The sequence below is a fragment of the Glycine max genome, chromosome 20 (assembly GCF_000004515.6).
Source record: "Glycine max cultivar Williams 82 chromosome 20, Glycine_max_v4.0, whole genome shotgun sequence".
Taxonomy (NCBI): domain Eukaryota; kingdom Viridiplantae; phylum Streptophyta; class Magnoliopsida; order Fabales; family Fabaceae; genus Glycine; species Glycine max.
In genome coordinates, this window is record NC_038256.2 from 2146484 (window position 1) to 2167201 (window position 20718).

At 28.8% G+C, this 20718-nt stretch overlaps 3 protein-coding genes and 1 long non-coding RNA gene across 6 annotated transcripts; 2 read left to right on the forward strand and 2 right to left on the reverse strand.

Moving 5' to 3' along the window:
- Positions 1–346: 346 nt before the first annotated feature.
- LOC102670399 (uncharacterized) lies at positions 347–3460 on the reverse strand. Of its 2 annotated transcripts, none has more exons than XM_014773063.3 (3): positions 3226–3460; positions 2022–2180; positions 347–1911 (listed from the first exon to the last, which is right to left on the reverse strand). In XM_014773063.3, exons 1-3 carry the CDS (start codon positions 3247–3249, stop codon positions 1786–1788), a joined length of 309 nt encoding a protein of 102 aa, XP_014628549.1. In that variant the 5' UTR covers positions 3250–3460; the 3' UTR covers positions 347–1785. The 2 variants fall into 2 exon arrangements, with proteins under 2 accessions (XP_014628549.1, XP_006605516.1); XM_006605453.4 differs by having other exon boundaries at positions 2817–3460.
- Positions 3461–5331: 1871 nt separating this feature from the next.
- On the reverse strand, positions 5332–8443 carry LOC100787947 (protein PHLOEM PROTEIN 2-LIKE A1). The gene is made up of 2 exons (XM_003556300.5): positions 8175–8443; positions 5332–5878 (listed from the first exon to the last, which is right to left on the reverse strand). The coding sequence occupies exons 1-2, from the start codon at positions 8327–8329 to the stop codon at positions 5512–5514; spliced, it is 522 nt and encodes a 173-aa protein (XP_003556348.1). The 5' UTR covers positions 8330–8443; the 3' UTR covers positions 5332–5511.
- A 92-nt stretch (positions 8444–8535) lies between these two features.
- Positions 8536–11656, forward strand: LOC113000790 (uncharacterized). Its single transcript, XM_041013134.1, has 5 exons — positions 8536–9690; positions 10020–10078; positions 10406–10464; positions 10865–10943; positions 11196–11656. The coding sequence occupies exons 2-5, from the start codon at positions 10069–10071 to the stop codon at positions 11390–11392; spliced, it is 345 nt and encodes a 114-aa protein (XP_040869068.1). The 5' UTR covers positions 8536–9690; positions 10020–10068; the 3' UTR covers positions 11393–11656.
- A 3017-nt stretch (positions 11657–14673) lies between these two features.
- LOC100798879 (uncharacterized) lies at positions 14674–18803 on the forward strand. Of its 2 annotated transcripts, none has more exons than XR_001386851.3 (8): positions 14674–15815; positions 16221–16368; positions 17013–17156; positions 17401–17473; positions 17554–17624; positions 18216–18278; positions 18353–18409; positions 18495–18803. It is a non-coding gene; the product is annotated as an uncharacterized lncRNA (long non-coding RNA). The 2 variants fall into 2 exon arrangements; XR_005890186.1 differs by having other exon boundaries at positions 16231–16368.
- Positions 18804–20718: the final 1915 nt, after the last annotated feature.

Genomic DNA, 20718 nt, shown 5'->3' on the forward strand with positions numbered 1-20718 from the left:
GGACCAGGTTGGAATCTCTACTGAGGGATGCTTACATTTAATATTTGTTGTGTTTTGAACAAAATTACTTTTAAAGGAGGAGGCTTGTACGTGGAAAAAAAAAAGAGCAAGACCAAGCCGTGTAAGAACAAAATTAGGATAAATGATCATTTTAATTATTTAATATATAGAAAGAACAAAAACTTTGATTTAGCCTCTTAATATATAAAAGTGTGACAATTATGTCTTATAGTTAAGTTTTTGAGACTATCTTATCATTAAGTTGTAATGTTGAAAAATCAATTTGATATTAAATTATAAAATTTAAAGATTAATTTATCATTAAGTTAAAACTTAATTGTTACACTTTTTTTACATACCTAAATTAGAATTTTTTTTTACTTTTTTAATCATATGACACAAATGGGTTAGATATATTGGGTTTTTGCTTCCTGCACCTCCCATTATTTGAAAAAATAGGTGAATAAACAAATATGCCCTCACCTCCCAATAACTTAACCTAACTTCTTCTTTCTTTTCTTCTGAGCCGCAAACACCTCCTATTCCCCCCTTCCTCGTCGCCCCACACCCCACACCTCCTTGGCTTCTTGGTTTTTTCTTTTCTTGTGGTTGTTCGTGAGTTAATAATCATCCAAGATCACCTTCCACATTTTTTCCAAGTAAGTTGAAACTTTCATCCCTTTCCTTTTTTTTTTTTTTGTAATTTATTCAGATAGCTTGATCTGGTTTATGTTGTGTTGTATCTGGATCAAGCTATCCGTAATTGTGTCATGAATGTTTGTTTTTTATTTTTTTATATTTTTTGTAATTGTTCCGGATAGCTTGATCCGAATGTGGATTTGGTGGTTTTCATATCAAGCTATCTGTAATTGAACAATGGAATCCATAAATGTAATGTGTATTGCATGATCTGTAATATTTTCTAATGTTAAGGATCATGCAATCCAAGTTACATTGCACAATTATGGATTAGTTGATCCATAGTGGTGATTGTCAACCCGAAAATATGTTTCGGATTGACAATCATTACTACGGGTGAACCTATCCATAATTTTATTTAGCCAAATGGAATGCAAATTGGTATTGGAGAAATTGTTATTTTAAAAAAAGTATTTAGCAACCCAACTATTATGAACATTTTTTATTCTCAACTATTATAAATCATTGCAGTATTTTAATTTAACTTTTAAGTGTAGTTACATCTTTTAAAACAAATGACATCCAACTGCGTAAATTATCTATCTTTACACTAGTTATTATAGAAAAGGATCTACCTTACCATGTATGATATGATTAGATGAGTAAGTTCTAATTAAATTCTATAAAAAAACGAGATTGAATTGGGTTTAGAAAAAATGTGAATGAACTCAAAAAAAGAAAAAAAAAACATGAATGTTGCACATGGAATCATATGGTTCTATGACTTTCTTCCTCCTTCCTTCCACCACCTACCCCATCTATTATGTTTTAGCAATTGGTTGATTGATTATAATTAGTTACACAATTTAGGCAATCCATCTACAGAAAATTCTCTCACCTTACTCTCCTTCTTGTAGAAAATTATATTTGTTATGATAGGTTAATTGATATGTAGGATATTGTAATTGTTAGGATAGGTTAATTATATTGACTTTGACTATGATTACAAATGTTAGAATGTGTCGGACTATGTTCACAATATTTATGATATGTTTAAAATATGTTGACTCGAATTCTAATTAGTGTACGTTGATGTTATCTTTTATACAAATATGTCATGTACAAGAGGTGGTGACCGCACCAAACCTACTCCATATGTACGTAGACGTTAAAGACTTGCAATTGTAGATGAGGAGCAAGAGATTTATGAAACTCTCGAATATGTTGCAGTTGATGATGTTGCACCTGAAGATGTTGTGTTTGGTGGTGGACCTGAGGACAAATCAAGCCTTACTGAATATGCTCATCATGTGACTTGTAAATTTTGGAATGACTTGGTATACCAATAACAACAATCTAATATTTAATTTTTTGTTAATTACCTTTGTAGTTATGAATGTTTTGCTACAATCAACAATTTTTCCAATTTCTTGTCCATAATCTTTATGAATATCTTCGTCTATTCTAACGTCATTATCCATGTCAACCTCCACATCCACTCCATCAGACATCTTCCTCACATAACCATCTTCCATATAAATCTTTCAAAAGCAACAAAGTAAGTTAATGAACAAAAACTATCCAACATATTCAAACCAATTTATAATTAATAACTAAAATTATTATAAATACCCTAAATTAAACCAACCTTCTAGATAAGGCAATGAAATGAAAAAAATAAAATAAACTAGATTGACTAATCCAGAACTTCAAAACATTAATTTTGGATTCCCTGATTCGAGATATAATATAATTTTTGGATCAGACTATCAAGAATTGATGTTTTGAAGTTTTAGAATAATTGACCTGGGAAACAAAAAAACTCAAAATAGATCAAACAATTTGGTATTATAATTGCACAATTCTGGATTAATTGATCCAAACTAATAAACAAATACACATAATTTACGGATCAATAAATACGTACTTGTATAAGAATGAATATGTATTATTTGATCTGGTATTAATACTACACCATTTTGAATTCATTAATCTGGATTTGTATAACAAATCTGAATTGTCTGATTCGGTATCATGTTACTTTTACAAATTTAATTCTTAATTTATTGATTCAGACCTATCTTAAAACTTTGTTTTCTAAAAATCAATTATGGACAAGACAATTTAGTTATAATAATTTAACACAAAAAGTATAAACAACACAATTAACAACTCACTTGTGCAAGTGAACCTGAGACACGAAAATGTGAGGAAGTGAACAAGACAATGTTTCCGGCATGGAGAAGTGAGGAAAACAACCTATGGACAAGTGAGGAAGACAAGGTTGCTATGGCCATTATGAAAAATTGGGAGGTGCAGCAAGCAAACAGGAAGTTAACCAAGCGCCGACATCAAAATCCCTTTGAGCCCAAGCATAATACTATCCCAAAAAACCATCCAATCTACTAACTAAGGGCAAACCAAAAAAACCTCCAGCCTATACACGTGACCACTAACAGCGCATGGTGCCTTTGTCCCAACCAATCACATTGTAGCCCTTATAATATTCACCAACCATTCTTGACTGTTATTGAATCAACCATTCATTGTTGTTTTAAGTATCAGCATAGAGACAAAAGCAAGTACCTTTGCATGTTTCTCTAACTTCATCACCCGACACCCCCTTTTGCACGCGACAGAATTCCACCAATACCAGGTTTTTTATTTCATAACAGACCTGCACTTTTTCTTGTGTAAGAGCTTCAAATTAAATACAAAAGTTTTTTCAAATAACGAAAAAAAAATAAGATAATTTTAAACTAAATAAAAGAGTAAAATAAAATTTTAAATAAAATAATAAAAATAAAATTGAAAAAAAAAGTTAACATCTTATTCATTAACTTATTTTTCATAAACTAATTTAAATAAAATATTAAAATAAACTATTTAAAATAATTTATGAAAAATAAGCTACTAAATTGATCCGAATAACTTATAAGCCAGTGAAAAAGCTTATAATCCCTCAAAATTCTTATCAAAACTATCGTGTAAGACCCAGACGTGTAATAATAACATTGATTAAGATTGGTTTTAGTTAGATTTCATTTTAGAGAAAGTTATTATACTCCTTTCTGATTCTCAAATTATACTCCCATATTATATAGTTTTATAAAAATCATTTTAGTCTCTTAAAATTGAAAAAAGAAAATAAAGTTTTAGTCTCAAAAATTTAATTTTTAAAGACAAAATGATTTTTTAAAAAAGGTTTAATTCCTCAAATTTATTACTTAAAGTCTAAAAAATTAGATGTTAATATTTTTCAAATAAACTGTTAATTCATGTAAGTTATGATCATATAATTTCAAATAAATTCTTTATTCTCATATGTTAAATGTAAATGATTGAAAATTAAATTTATTTGTACGTACCAATCATATAAAAAAAATATTTCCATTTAAAACTTTCGTTCAAATGATTGATGATTTAAACTTTATACAAAGACCCCAACACCGTATGCTATATAGGGAACCTCATATAAGAAATCATTTGATTAATATCAATTTATCAAATTTAATTAAAATTTAAAGTAATAAATCATTAATACAAGGATAAAAAAAATAATTAACTGCATCCACAAAAATTACAATAAGAAATTGAAAGTAGACTGTGATAAGTAAAATAAATTAACTAATAAATATTAATTATAATTATAAGTAATCAATTATCAATCAATTTAAATTTAAATTAAAAGATAATGGTTCAAGGATATAAGGATATTTTTTAGACAGACTCTGAAAATTATTCTCTGAGACAACAAAAAAACATCATAATAAATTTTAGAAAAATGTTACAAACACACTTTTTAATATACTTTTTTATATTGATAAAATCATTAATTGAAAATGATAATTTTTGTGAATCTCATATTATATTTAATGATTTTTTCCTGATTTTATAATTTTTAATAAATTTTAAACAATTAAAGAAAGTGTTAAAGAGTATGTTTTTAGTATTTATCTCAATTTAATCTCTGATCTCAAAAAAATCATACATCAATATATTAATGTCAATATTAATTAAATTTAAAGTTATCAAAAAAATAAAAGAAATTGATTAAAAGTAATCGATGCTCAGTTAATTTAAATTTAAATTTAAATTTTGTTTAAAGGATCAATAATTATAGGGTTTTAAAAATATTAAAAACACTAAAGAAATAACAATAATGATTTAACGGGGTATTTCGGAATAAGTATATATAGTTGGTTGATAGGTACAATTATTACTGCAATCATTCATCTTGAAGTATTAATAAAATGCAACAATTATTTATCATGGGATTTTTTAACCTTATTTTTACTTAAAAAAATTAGACATTTCCCTATTTTTAATTTTTTTGTTTTTAACTTAATAGGTCTTATTTTATTGCTATTATTGAATAGATAAAACAAATTATAAAAGAAGGAAAAGATTCACACAACAATCTGTTATATTGTATTTAAATAATGTGATATTAAAACACTTCATCATTTCAAATACTTTATTAATACATATACTTTATTATCACATCTACTTCTTGTATATACTTTTTTTTTCTTTCTTCATCTTTTCTTGGTATCGACTAGAGTAAAGGTGTCCTTATTCATTTTATTTAGTGATCAAAGAAAAATTATATATAGCTTAGACTTTATTTGCATAAATTTCTTCATAAATACTATTTATAGGGGAAAAGTAAGTAGGAAAAAAACTTCTCTCTATAAATTAAAAATTAGTTAATTTATCCATAACCTAATTTGTTGTTGTTGGAGTACATTCTTTTCCTCATGTTAGCTTCTTTGAATATTAATTTTAATTTATAGAATTATTTTTTTTCATTTTTTCTTCTTATGTTTTTCTTCTATAAAAGCTTCTATATCCTTAATATGTATTTAATACCTAGTTCTTTGGTTTAATGACTACACCTTGGATGACAAGCCCAGTCTTCCACATGCCACCATATTCATACAAAGAAATTTTCATCTCGCCAACATCTTTTTTAGATGCCACAAACTCACCTACTAAAATCTCCAACCAACTCTCCCTTGACTTCTCGTTTAAATTTACTTTATGTTGTTGTCTCTTTCCTCCAGGAAGGACAAATCCAACATTTATTGGAACTTCCCACCCTTGAGATGATTCTTCCAACATTATTAGAAAGAACACTTGATATAGAATTCCTGCTGAAAGCTTTCTAGTGTCAAATTTCCCATGCACTTCTAGCCAGCAAACACTTTTCAACTTAGCCAACTCTACTATCGTGCCACTGCATCATTGATAGATATCAATTTAGCCAACTTTGTCATTGTGGCATTACATCATAGATAGTTAGATAACTAGATATATAGATAAACAACTAGAGAATTAGATAGATATATGAATCTAGTTGTAAAATTAAAACTGATAGTAATTGTGCAAAATGAATATGTGAATAAATTTGAAGTTAGGCAGCTGATTCAAGGAAGAAATTTTATTTCTTGATTGAATTTTTAATTCACTTTAAAGAATTTTCTAACAATCGTTTAACTCAAGTTTCTATGTTACACTACTCTTATAAAATTACCGTAAAGAAAAGTTCTACATAAAGTGATAAATAAAAGATAAATTACATTAATTTGGTCGGGAACCTAATTTATATTGTATTTTTTCTATTCATAATGTTTTCTAAACAGTTGCAAGCATCAATCATTTTCTGGATATATATGTCAGCCATTTTTTGGGTATGTCGCTCATTTTCTAATAATTACTAGTATGATGGTTATGGGTGCATGCTTCCATCATGGATTGTTGTCCTGAAATGTATCCCTAAATATTTTAATTACAACGTTTAATTTGACCTTTTGTCTACTTCATTCTAGGCGCAGAAAAATAACTATTAACTTCCATGCCCCATCCACCTCTCCTATTTGTTAGGAAATCATGGCTTGATAACAAAAATATGCATTTAGCCTTTGAAAATTGCCTATAGTCATGACCTAGCTTCCAAGATTAATTCTTCCCTCCATCTTGGTCTTCCCCAAAGTAGGCCTGATTCAATAAAGTAATTCTATTTTTCAATTAGAGAGATGACGGTTTTCAAATCCCTTTCTTTTCGTTGATAATTTGATATTTTTGATTGAATTTCTTTGTTTTTTTTGTTTGTTTGATTTTTTTATTTGCTAGTTAAAGATTTTAAAATAAAAAAAATCTTAATAATATTTCAAAATCCAGCAAAAGCAAAAAAATATAAAATTCACCTTTTTCTTATTCTTCACACCGTGAAATGTTAGATAAAAATCCAAAGATAAAAAGAAAAAATGAAAAATGTCATTACCGTGTAAACAAATAATTTTAAAATAAATATTATAAAATCTCCAAAATAATTAAAAAACGATAAAAAAAGAGAATAGATTCTCTTATATTACAACACACTTTGTTTCTTTTAATACTAAGTTTCTAAAAAATGAAATTTTAGTGAAAAGATATATAAGATAAGTTTCGAAAATAGATTTGTAGTAAGAGATGAAACTTTTATTACAAATTAATTATCAATAATTACTTTTACCAAAAATATTCTTGTATTCTTGCATTGTTGTCCATCTCATCTTATTGCGTTAGCCGTCAGAAATAATAATTAGTTATTCGTCGTTAGATATAATTATTTTAGTTGTTCGTCTTCATGGAATTTTAGTTATCAGTTATTTTTAACACTAGGCCAAACTAAAATTCATTTAGATTGAGCCACAAAAACTGATGATCATCAACTGAATTAACCATTAGCCAATGATAAAACAATAAGCCCCAATAGCAAACATTTTTAGTGTAAATTATCAATTTTAAAGATCTACCTTGGCGAACAATTTTTCTCGAATTTAGTTTGAAAGAATTTGCGGTTAATAGGTTTTAATATACTGTGAATATAGAATAGAAGAAAACAAGATAAACATCGATATGTCAATTGACAGTTCACATGCTCTTGAACACAATTTTACGGTTTAATTATGGATTCGGATTCTGTCCGTATGCAATTTTTCTTTCCTAGATTATGTAAATATTCTATAGTATGTATATTTTTTTCTAATGAAAATTGCGGATAAATGCTAATAATATGCACCAATAATATACATTCATTTCTTATACTGAAAAAAATATATATAGTTGCTAATTAATGAACAGTATTTAAATATAAATAATTGTTATCTTTTATCTTTTCGTAAGCAAAAGAGGCATGTTAATTAAAGTATTACAATATTAAGAGGAATCCTAAATTCCTAACTAGGTTAGCACTCTAGATGATACCCATTATTCATAACACGCCAAAAATTAAATATACTAAACAAAAGAAGAATTAATGAACAAAAAATATGAAGGCGCCAAACCAAACCCAGGAGAAACAACTGAAGAGTTATATATCTAAACCTATACGAAGGCAGATGCAATATTCCTATTTCAGAAGAAAACTTTATTAACAATAAAAGAGGAGATTGAATGAGAGATCTACTTTTTAGAACACTACTTTTTATATAGATTTTGTTTTTTTTGTTTTAGTAAAACTTAATATATATTTGGAGATAGATGCGTACCTTGCTTCTTCTTTCTGCTGTACCCATGTCCAATATTCTGGAGTGTCTCCCCATGTGATTGAAAGTGCTCTCGCATACAGCATGAAACGATTTGTGCTGCTGGAAGCTGAACCATTATCTTCTGGATTTGGCTTGGATGGTAGACACCCTCCCATTTTTTCTTGCTCTACTATACGTTCCTAGGTAACTAATGTTCCAAATATATAACGTTTTAGAGTTGATTCGGTAGTTTCTGAACCTTTGTATTGCATTTTCTTTTTTTATTCCAAAGGACATAAGATGCTCAATGATAAGAGTGCGGATTCCATATATGACTTTGGACAGTTTTTTTTATGGTTTAATTTTTGGAGAATGATGAACTTACACCATAATAATTCTTAATTTTTACATTTAGTAATTATATTTAAGTGACAGATACGACAGAAAATAAAAAGAAAAAAAAGTGGAATAACATTGATAGGTTTTAGTTAGATTTCATTTTACAGAAAATTATATTTCCCTCGTTCTTAAATTATATTCTCATATCATATCATATCTATCTTTATCTATATAATTATACAAACAAGGCTCTGACTACTTTTTCTCTATCCTGTTAACACCTGTCCACTGTCAATTCTCTATCCTGTTGACACATATCCAGTTATAGGCATTCTTTTATGCTTCTTTGCTCATTGTCACGTGAAGGCTTTCTCCTTTTCTGAAGGTTTGTGTTTTACAAGACTCATTCTCTCTTCTTTGTGTCGGCTGTTGCAATTCCTTATTTCCACAACCACCAAGCCATGTGTCACTTTCTAATTGCCGGATTTCACCGCACCATTTAATTCTCCTTAATTCCAGAACTTTCTTCTCTCTCTTCCATTTCTCTTGCATCCATCCAGATTTTTCCCCTCCTCTCTCTCTTCCTCAACTTCTTCTCTTTTCTTCTCTATCAATATTCAGTTTTCCCTTTTTTCTCTTCCTCAACTTCTCCTTTTTTTCTTCTCCGCTTTTGTTTCTCCTCCTTTATTCTTTTGCATCCATGCCGTTTTTGTTTCTCCTCATTTATTCTTTTGCGTCCGTCCATATTTTGTTTCACGTTAATATTCTATTTTTCCTTTTTTGGTCTAATTTTTTGTGGTTTGATTTTTAGGACAGTCTAACGATGGTGCTGAAGGTTACGAGGCTTTGCCCATGGAAGAGTTGGGATAGGCTACTAAAGAATAAAGGTATTGAAGAATAAAGGTTCCATTTTTATCTATTTTTTCTCCTTTTTTTGCCTAATCTTTTGTGGTCTAATTTTTTGTGGTTTGATTTTTGGGACATGCTAACAGTTGATTTTTCTTTTTCGTTTTTTAAAATGCAGGTTCGTAGACACAAAAGCTTAAATTTTTTGTGGTGTTCTGCCTTTATTTTGTTTTCTGACTTCTCCCAATACAAAAATTTAAATTTTTTGTGTTCTTTTGGCATGTTCTATGCAGAGAAGGTGGAAAAACACATTAACTTTGCAATTTTTATCTCAAGAACTTCATGGGTTCAGGTTCGTAAACACAAAGGCTTTAATTTTTGGGGGTGTTCTGCCTTTATTTTGTTTTCTACATGAGTACAGGTTATGTGTTGAACAAAAAACGTGTCATCTTTTTCGTAATTTCCTTTTTTAAAAAATTTATCTTCTCCCATTTTTGCTACAAGAGTTGTTGTTGATTTCTTTTTGTTTCTCTTGTAATTCTTTTTTCGTTTTTTTAAAATGCAGGTTCATAGCCACAAAAGCTTAAATTTTTTGTGGTGTTCTGCCTTTATTTTGTTTTCTGACTTCTCCCAATACAAAAGTTTAAATTTTTTTGTGTTCTTTTGGCATGTTGTATGCAGAGAAGATGGAAAAACACATTAAGGTTGCAATTTTTATCTCAAAAACTTCATGGGTTCAGGTTGGTAAACACAAATGCTTTAATTTTTGGGGGTGTTCTGCCTTTATTTTGTTTTCTACATGAGTATAGGTTTTGTGTTGAAGAACAAATTGTCATTTTTTTCGTAATTTCCTTTTTAAAAAAATTATCTTCTCTCATTTTTGCTACAAAAGTTGTTGTTGATTTCTTTTTGTTTCTCTTCTAATTCTTTTTCGGTTTTTTAAAATGCAGGTTTGTAGGCACAAAAGCTTAAATTTTTTGTGGTTTTCTGCCTTTATTTTTGTTTTCTGACTTCTCCCAATACAAAAGTTTAAATTTTTTTGTATTCTTTTGGCATGTTGTATGCAGAGAAGGTGGAAAAACACATTAAAGTTGCGATTTTTATCTCAAAAGCTTCATGGATTCAGGTTCGTAAACACAAAGGCTTTAATTTTTGGGGGTGTTCTACCTTTATTTTGTTTTCTACATGAGTACAGGTTCTGTGTTGAAGAACAAATGTGTCATTTTTTTTCGTAATTTTCTTTTTTCAAAAAATTATCTTCTCTCATTTTTGCTACAAGAGTTGTTGCTGATTTCTTTTTGTTTCTCTTCTAATTCTTTTTTGTTTTTTTTTTTAAAAAATTATCTTCTGCCATTTTTGCTTCAAAGAGTTGTTGCTTATTTTTACATCCTCTCCATCTTCCATTTTCGTTCCTCTCCATTCCTCTTCATATTCATATTCCATTTTATTTCTATTTTTGTTTTGGTTTCATTTTCGTTTATCTCACTGCCTGTTCATTGTTTTTAATGAATTGCTATTGTATGCAGAGAAGGTGGAAGAAGACACTGAAGCTGCCATTTTTTACTCCAAAAAGCTTACATTTTTATCTGATTTTTATGTCAAAAGGTTTGTCTCCTTTGTTTCTCTGTCTACATGTTCGTTTTCTTTGTTTCTTTGTTTCTCCATCTTCCTTTTTCATTCCTCTCCATTCATCTTCCTTCATATTTTGTTTTCTTTGTTTCTTTGTTTCTCCAACTTCCATTTTCGTTCGTCTTCATTCCTCTTCATATTCCGTTTTACTCCTATTTTTGTTTTAGTTCCATTTTTGTTTATCTCGCTGCATGTTAATTGTTTTTTATGAATCATTATTGTATGTAGAGAAGGTGGAAGGAGACACTAAAGCTGCCATTTTTAACTCCAAAAACCTTCGATTTGTATTTGATTTTTATCTCAAACAGGATTCTTTTCTTTGTTTCTCTATCTACAAGTTCGTTTTCTTTATTTGTTTTCTTTATATTTCGTTTGACTTTTGTTTTCGTTTTGGTTCCATTTTTGTTTATGTCATTGCATGTTGATTATTTTTCATGAATCAGTGTTGTATGCAGACAATGTTGAAGAAAACACTATACCTATCATTTTTACTCCAAATATTACACTAAGTAACATAAAATTATCATTATCTTCATATCCTAACGTAATAGTCTCATTAATTTGAAGATCATGACCATTTTCATACTCCAACAAAATATTTAAAATTGATTGGCAAAAATTAATTGGCAAGTACCTATTAATGGAAAGGTTTTTTTTCAATTTTCCTAACGTTTTTGTTTCATTTTTAAATTGGCAGTATAATATTTAAAGTTGATTGTTAAGTAATATAATATTATGATTATCTTCATATCTTAACCGAATAGTCTCATTAATTTGAAAATCATAACCATTTTCATACTTCAACAAAATATTTAAAATTATTTCCAAAAATTAATTGGCGAGTTCCTATTAATGAAAAGAATTTTTCAGATATTACACTATCAATTTTACCAAATTGACAGCATAATATTTAAAAATGATTGTTAAGTAACATAATATTAGGATTATCTTCATATCCTAACGGAATAGTCTCATTAATTTGAAGATCATGACCATTTTCATACTCCAATAGAATGTTTAAAATTAATTGACAAAAATTAATTGGCAAGTACCTATTAATGGAAATGATTTTTTCAGATATTACACTATCAATTTTACCAAATGGACAATATAATATTTAAAGCTGATTGATAAGATAATCTTGACGAAGGCAAAAGACATGGAGGAGAGAGGAGAAAGTTCTGGAATTAAGGGGAATTAAATGGTGCGGTGAAATCCGACAATTAGAAAGCGACACATATGACTTGGTGGTACTGGAAAAAAACTTCAGCATGTGAGGAAGGTGTGAGCACTGAGCAAAAAAAATTAATAAATAAATAAAATTAAAAAAATGACATTGTAGGACACGTGGATTGAAGTGAGAAAAGAAGGATTGGAGAATTTATTATTTTTTATTGGACAAAATTAATTGGCAAAAATTAATTGGCAAGTACTAGAAAGGTTTTTTTTCCAAATATTACACTAAGTAACATAATATTATCATCATCTTCATATCCTAATGGAATAGTCTCATTAATTTGAAGATCATGACCATTTTCATATTCCAACAAAATATTTAAAATTGATTGACAAAAATTAATTGGCAAGTACCTATTAATGGAAAGGGTTTTTTCAATTTTCCTAACGTTTTTGTTTCATTTTTAAATTAGCAGTATAATATCTAAAGCTGATTACAAGCTCCTTTTACTTCCAAAATCACGAATTTCCTATAAATTAAAATAGAGAAAGAACAAAATGTGATAAACAAAATACTCTTCACTATATGTGTCTTTCCTTCATAAATCGGGTTTATAATAGTGAAATCAATTTTCGTAACTTCGTTATTATCAAAACAAAAAGATCATATCATACTTTTAATGAAAAAAAAATTTCATATGAAAGTGAAATGAATAAAATTACTAATATTAAATAACTCAGTATAACTAATATAAAAAATGTGTTTTCAATTTACGTTTTTCAGCAAATTGTAAACAATAAAATGCATTACCTGGAAATCATAATGATTAAATTATAATTTTAAACTGTCAAAACAAAGTAACATAAAAATTTCTCCATCAATCAAAATGGGGTCATCATCACTTTATTTTTATATCCGACAATTAGAAAGCGATACGTGTGGCTTGGTGGTACTGGGAAAAAACACCAGCATGTGAGGAAGGTGTAAGCACTGAGCAAAATAAAAAAATAAAAAATAAAATTATGCATGGATTGAAGTGAGAAAAGAAAGATTGGAGAGTTTATTATTTTTTATCGGACAAAATTAATTGGCAAAAAATAATTGACAAGTACCTATTAATGGAAATGTTTTTTTTCAAATATTACACTATCAATTTTACCATATTATTCAAATCAGCTTTAATTTTCTATTTATTTTTATCGTAATCATTGTCAATTTATTAACATTAACATTTAATTATTAAAGGTTCCATTTTTATCTATTTTTTTCCCATTACTTTTTAGTAAACTAAACACTATTGATGGAGGGATATTGTTGTCTACTCTGCTCATCTTACACATTCCCTGCTATGCTCATCTCATATTTATTTGCTGCTTATTCCAGTGCTTATGTTTTACAGACCATGTAATATCCATGTTCTGTTTTCAGATTTACTTGATCATAAAAAAAAAAAAAAAACTTATCCCACCATGCTGTGACCTTTCAATATTTTTGCTTCTAATTATTGAACATTTTAGTTTTTTAAAGTTACGGGGAAAAGTTTTTTGTTTTTTCCTAACCTTTGTGTTTTGCATTTTCGTTTCCCACAAAATTACCCTTCTTCACTAAATAAGAAAGCCAATGGTAACATAAGCAATGGATTCTCTCATTCCCGTCCTGCATTTGGAAAACAACAGCACAGAGTAAAAAAAAGAAAAAAAATATACAAAAAATTAAAGATTAAACAAAAATTGTGGATTTTTAAAGATATAAAAACCAAATATTTATATTTTGCAATAAAGAGATCATAGTTGTGAATTTTTAAAAATAGAATAATAAAATGTTTTAATTATAAAATAAAGAGATCATATGCCCACTAATTTTTTTTTAAAAACAAACACTACAAAATTATTTTTCAAAAAAAATTATTTTTTTTAAGTGTCAATTATCTTTTACAATGAAAATATTACTTTCATATGTCTATTAATTATGAAAATTTAGTCCCTCTTCACAATAAAATACATCTAAAATAAAAATTTTCTTGCAAAATCACACTATTTTTTAATTTATTTCCTATGTTTCTTTTATATAATTTAAATCAATTTTGAAATATTTTCAACACAATCAACTCTTATACAAATTATCTTTATGTTATATACAAACAGCACCCTGACAAATAGTATTTATGTCACTTACAGTAAAATTATACAAACAGCACCCTGACAAATATTATTTATGTCACTTACAGTCTAATGATACAAACAGCACCCTGACAAATAGTATTTATTTCGCTTATAGTTAAATACCGACCCGTGCATCACACGGGCACTCCACTAGTATACTATCTATAAAAGAGAACCCTCTGGAAATTCCTAAAATACCCCTACCTAAGATTGTGACAGCTGTCCATTTCCTTGATTTTTTGGTCTTTTAGGCTTTTCATTTCCCACTCCCTTGGTTGCTCCACGTATTGTTCCAGGTGTCCTCTTTTCTAACCTTTTCATTTTCCACTCCCTTGGTTGCTCCACGTATTGGTGTCTCCTTTTCCAATCTTCATCCCAAGTCTTTTCAGTTTTCTTTTTTATTTTTCCATTTCTCTTTCTCCCGTGGCAAAAGGCTCATTTCTCTTTCTCTCTCACTCACTTTCTTTCTCTGTACAACTTGGAAGCTTTCTCTCTCTCAAAACAAAGCTCCTCGAGAGGGGTTTTGACAAAAATGCAGTTGAGGTTTCAGCTTCAGGGGAGAAACTCTGTAACGAAGGGAAAACAAGGGAGGGTTAAGGAGACAGAGGGTGTTTTGAATGGAGTAGTTTATTCTCACTGCCATGGCTTCTTCTCAGTTCAGAAGATTCTCAGGTTTCATTGCTTTGCAGTTTTCTTCACGAGTGTCCTTTTGTCGTGGCCATCCTTTCCAATGGATAGCATTAACATCTCGGTGTTATATTTTTTCTTACTGATTTTTCAATTTTGTTTTTGGTTCCTTTTTATTTTGTCGGGCTATCGATGAAGAAGCATCCAGCAGGCATGTTTTTTCCTCTTTTGTTGTTATGCATGTTTGTTTCATTACTATTTATTTTTATTTGCAAGGTTCTAATTTTGTTTGTTGTTATGCATGTTTGCTTCTTAATAATAGTTATTTTTTTTTACTGATTTTTCAACTCTGTTTTTGGTTCTTTTTTATTTTTCCGGGCTAATTTTTTCGTCATCTTCCCCATATGGGTTGTAAGTTATGTGTTTGATGAAATGCCTAAATGAAGTTTTAGTTTTTAATCTTAAAAATTCATGTGCATCAGTGCGCATCCTGCATTCCATGCTGGGTGTCTAATGAATGATACATGCAAGATTTTGATGATAATCATTGTAACAATTGGTTGGTATTGATATCATTTATATTCTTTAATTATTTTAATCTATTGTTCAACAGGAAGAAGCCCAGGTTTTTTGTTCAACAGGAAGAAGCGCGGGTTTTTTTCTTGCTCTCTCTTAGTTTGTGTTTTTTTTCTTCTTTAATTTTTGTTGTTGTTGTTGTTACTATTATTATTATTATTATTATTATTATTATTATTATGTAGTTGGGTGTCCTTTTTTATGTTATAATGACCGAGTGAACTTTGAAATTTTTCTTTGAGGTTCCTGGTGTATGTAGGTGGTGATAACAAAGAAAACCAAAAAAGATCTTAGAAGATTAAAAAGGTACTCCCTTGACTTGATTCCATTGTGTGTGTTTAAAGTCTTTATAACTATTGTTAGTCAAAAGCTTTAAAAAAAAGTGATTTTAAGATTTTGAAAAATGTGAGTTTTTATAGAGACTGTTTTAGAAGCTATTATTATTATTATTATTATTATTATTATTATTATTATTATGTAGTTGGATGTCTTTTTTTTTTGTTATAATGACCGAGTGAACTTTGAAATTAAATAGTCTCTAATATCTATTTTAAGTTTATAACATATGAAGGAAATTCTTTGGGCAATTATTTTTAACATTTTGCTTCTCAAGCAGTAGAAAAGAAGCACACTTTATTTTATTTTGATTGGTTCACTTCTTTTAATGGGTTCGAGTAACTAATGCACCTAAATCATTGTCCTTCTTTTAAGTTTGGCTTAGGACGTGGATAAACAGCACAGGTGTGGATAAGCATTCTTTAGGGAAAATGGCATCAGTAAAGAGACAAATGACAAAGCCAATCACATTTTACTTTTGTGTGTTCTGCCAACCATTGTTAGCCTTCCGAGAGACTTGATGGTTAAGAGCATTGATCTCTTTCTTGCATTATTGATGCTAAAAATGATGTGGTGTATTGCTAATGTGTTGTCGTGGCATATACTATGAAGATAATGTGGGGTATTGTTAATTTGTTCTTATTCATTTAAAGTTTTGTTTGAATTTTTTATTTTGATTTTGATATGGTGGGTGCAGCTGAGGGTTACACACATGGGGATGTATTTTTACATTAAAAAAGAACTTCTATCATTTCATAATATATCCATTGTACTGATTGTTCACTTTTATTTGATGAGGCTACAAACTTTTGCTTCCCTGTTTCATTCTTTTAGTCAATATTTTGTATTTAATTAAAAAAATGTTTAAATTGCATCTCTTGATATAAAAAATTATAATGTATGTACCTGTTTCATTCTTTTGAAAAATAACTCCTCGCCATCTGCTAAAATTTGTCCCTTTTTTATACATTTACCTCGGCGAACCTGGGGTTTTTGATGCATACAAGTATTTTTGTTGGAACGTTGATATATAGTTATAGAAATTGCTTAGTACTTTACTGATATTTCTCAATTCTTTTAAACACATTCTTTGCCTTGCTCTATTTTCCCATTTTTTTCCTAAATCATGCACACATATTGGCTGATAATATTAATGTATTGTTGCAGGCTTTAATATGTCGAATTGGTTGCCTTGAGCAGCTAGTGTTAACATGCAAAGCCGGGTGGGGATTCCGATGATATGTCGGCTGAGGTTGTCAAGAATTCTTGGAAAAATGAGCAAAGGAATCAATCGTGATTAGCAAAGGGGAGGTAAAAATTGCATCTGTAGGCTCTTCTTAGATGTGGTTTGATGCTGATGACTCAAATGGTTACCCTGAATTAGGGAAGAATTACAACTATATAATAATCGCTCAACTCTTGCTATATGGATACCGTGTAATCATGACAACTTTCTCTTTCTTTTTCCTCCTTTTAGGCTCTTTGGAATTTTTTACAATAGTAGTTACTGCTTTATATATCAAAATTTAGTGCTTTTTCTTATGCATCAATATAGGGCTCTGATTTTGTGGCAAAAGCTATGGATTTAGCAGCCAGAGAATTAATAACAAGTGCATCACTAGGACAAGGTTTGATCTGCGTTGCTTTTTGTCTCTTGCTGTGAATCCTGATATGTGCCAAATTAAATATAGGCTTCCTGCAATGGTAGTTACACAGGTACAGCTTGACCGTGCCAAGGTATCCACGAAGTCTGCAGTTCTAATGAATTTAGAGTCCAGAGTATGCTCTTTCTAACTCTCACGGGTAGTTTGAATGATATCTAATTTATTTCATTTACTCTTCTCTCTGCACCTAAATTAAAAATAATGTGTCCCTCTTGCATCTTTGCTTCCTTCTATATTATGATATATTTTGCCAAATCCCCAAAGCAACAAAAAAAATGATTGAATGTAAATAGGGAAATTAGGTATATTATTAATCTTCTTTATAAAGGAAATCTTGAATAATTCATTATTTATATTATTACAATAATTAATATTTTTTATATTCTTTGGTTTATCAGAAGGAGTAGTGGATACGGTTTAGGATCATTGTTATAATAGACAAAATTGATGGTGATCGTACATAGTGGCTAGGAAGGGATATAATGGCTACTGCTGTAGTTATTGGACTCAGTGGAGGAAAGAGACTCTTGAGTTCATCATACCATTACTTTGATATTATAGAAAAGCTTTCTTATGGTAGTGATTTTGGATCCACACACTACCAAATTGGATTTAAGTATTATGACTTTTTCATCATAACCATGAACATATTTCATTTTATGTTGAGTATTGGCAATTGTTCCTTATGTTATCCTGTGCTTGGCAGGATATCAGAAGAGAGCTTGGAATGGAAATAATTGAGGAACATACGGTGATGGAATATTCTAAGGTGATGCATCCTGCAATACTTAGTAGTTTTTTTAGCAGATTTTTGTTTGTTTAAATGCTATTGTTTTTTGACAGGTCAACAAGAAATGTGAAAAATGTGGCCATGGGGAAGCTACCTATTATACTAGATAGGTATCTTTAATGTAGATTTGCCAATTCAATTTGAAGCTCTTATTTAACAGTCTAAATTTATTTATTTTAATCATTCTAATTTCAGATGAGATCAGCAGACAAAGAGCAAACTACTTTCTACACATGTACCGGCTGTGGTCATCAGTCTCAGGAGAATTAGTGGTTTACTTTAAGGTTATGCTTAGTTTGGGAGAGAAAAGTGGAAGGAATAAGAAAGATAAAGAGTGAAAACTGAGATGATTTTTTGGTAGGAGAGAAAATGAAAACAAAGTTAATTTTTCTTCTTCTTATTTGATTGTGTATAAAGAAAAAAAAAGCATGTAGGTGAAATGTAATAAATACTTAAAACTTGGAATCAAATGTAGCAATTAATCTTTTCATAAAAAAAAATATTTACAAGATTTTTTTTTTGTGCAGAATTATTTTTTTAATATATTTATTTTACTAATTATTTTTATTATTTATCACTATATATTAATATTGAATTACTGATGTACTCATGCTTAAAATTTAGACAGGCCTATAACACCGGATTCCTCTGGAAGTGCCAATTGCTTCTTGACTATGTCATACACCTTCTTCACTGTCTCTGGTTTTGATGATTACAAAATAAGGTTTGGTCTTTAATTAAATAAAGTGTTACAGACTACGATAAAATATAAATTATAAAGCACCCAGAGTCACAGAGAGACAAGGAGATTCCTCTTTCAGAGATGTTTGGTGTGTTTAAAAGGATAGCATGGAAGATCTCCCCATACGAACAAACAAAGAAAAGGGACGGTGGAAAGATTACCAAAGGAAAATAAAATCTTCTTTTGACATGCCTCTTAAGACTGAGCTTACCAAAGACAAACACCACAACACACATCTAGCCTATTACAATTTGTTGTCATCAAAGTGACTATGTGGGCTTCATCCAAACTCATGAAGCTACATATATTAAAAGTATTTGATTTCTAACATTTATTATTGTGGTTTCTCAGCCCATAATTGATGTTTCATATACCAACTTTAATACTGAGATTCGCACGGGAAACAAATCAAGTCGGTAGTGCAATGAAAATTAGAAATTTTCCTTACTTTCTCTTTTTGTATTTAATTAATTAATTAATTAATTTTGTTTTTATTATTATTATTATTATTATTATTATTATTATTATTATTATTATTATTATTATTATTATTATTATTATTATTATTATTATTATTACTATTATCATTATTATTATTATTATCATTATTATTTAGTTATTATTGTTTGTTTCATGTTTTTTCTTCCTTACTGATTTTTTCCCTTTTTTCCACTTTCTAATTTTCTTGCTTGCAAGGTTCTTTCTTTGTACTTTGTTTTATGCATGTTTATTATTATTATTATTATTATTTTTAAAAAAAAAATTTATGGAAGGTTCAAGCTATTTGAGAGGTACTTCAACTTCAAATTTCATGATATTGTGCTATGGATTTATATCTTCTTTCTTCATTCTTATTAATTCGTCTTTCATTTTCTTCTTTACAATTGCAGTCATGCTATTATCATACTTTTTTGTTTGCTTCTCTGATCCCTTCTCTCCACCATGAGTAGGTCAGAACAATCACGGAATTTTAAAATATTAGGATTCCTCTCATTTTTCACTTGGATTTTTTTTGGTGGTGAAGTGAATGACAATGAAAAAAATCCCATAGAAATGGTGGTGAGTTCTATTCTTTTGCATTGTCTTTTAAATTTAAGTTGTTAAGATAGTACAGTTAATAGAACATGGATTTGAAATTGTTAATTTTTCTCTATTATTGCAGGTAATTAGAGGAAATAGTGTGGTCATTGTTGAGGTGCTTCAAATTCAAGTATTTAAGTGTAAATTAACAATTGTTAAGTGACCTGACAAATGTAAATATGGAGTAATTTATATTATAATTGACATGATGTCATATATTTATAAAAAAAAACTATTTTACTTATTTGAAATTTCAATTCTCAATTTAATTACACTTTTTTTTTACTTTTTAATCCTTTTAGTTTTAAACATTTATTTTGTTTATTATGTTTAAGCCTTATGAGATTCATCTTAATATAGTTTATTAATTTTGTGATCTGAAACAATTGTTTTGCATGAACATCAAGTTTCCTTAATCAAGTGATCCATGCATATACACAGGTTTTAAATTCGCATAAACATCAACCTTTGAAGTCCCTTAATCAAGTGACTCATACGTATGCACGGGTTTCAAATTCACATGAATATCAACCTTTGAAGTTTGGTTAATCAAATGACTCAAACAATTTAACAATTGATCAACTCTATTATTTACAA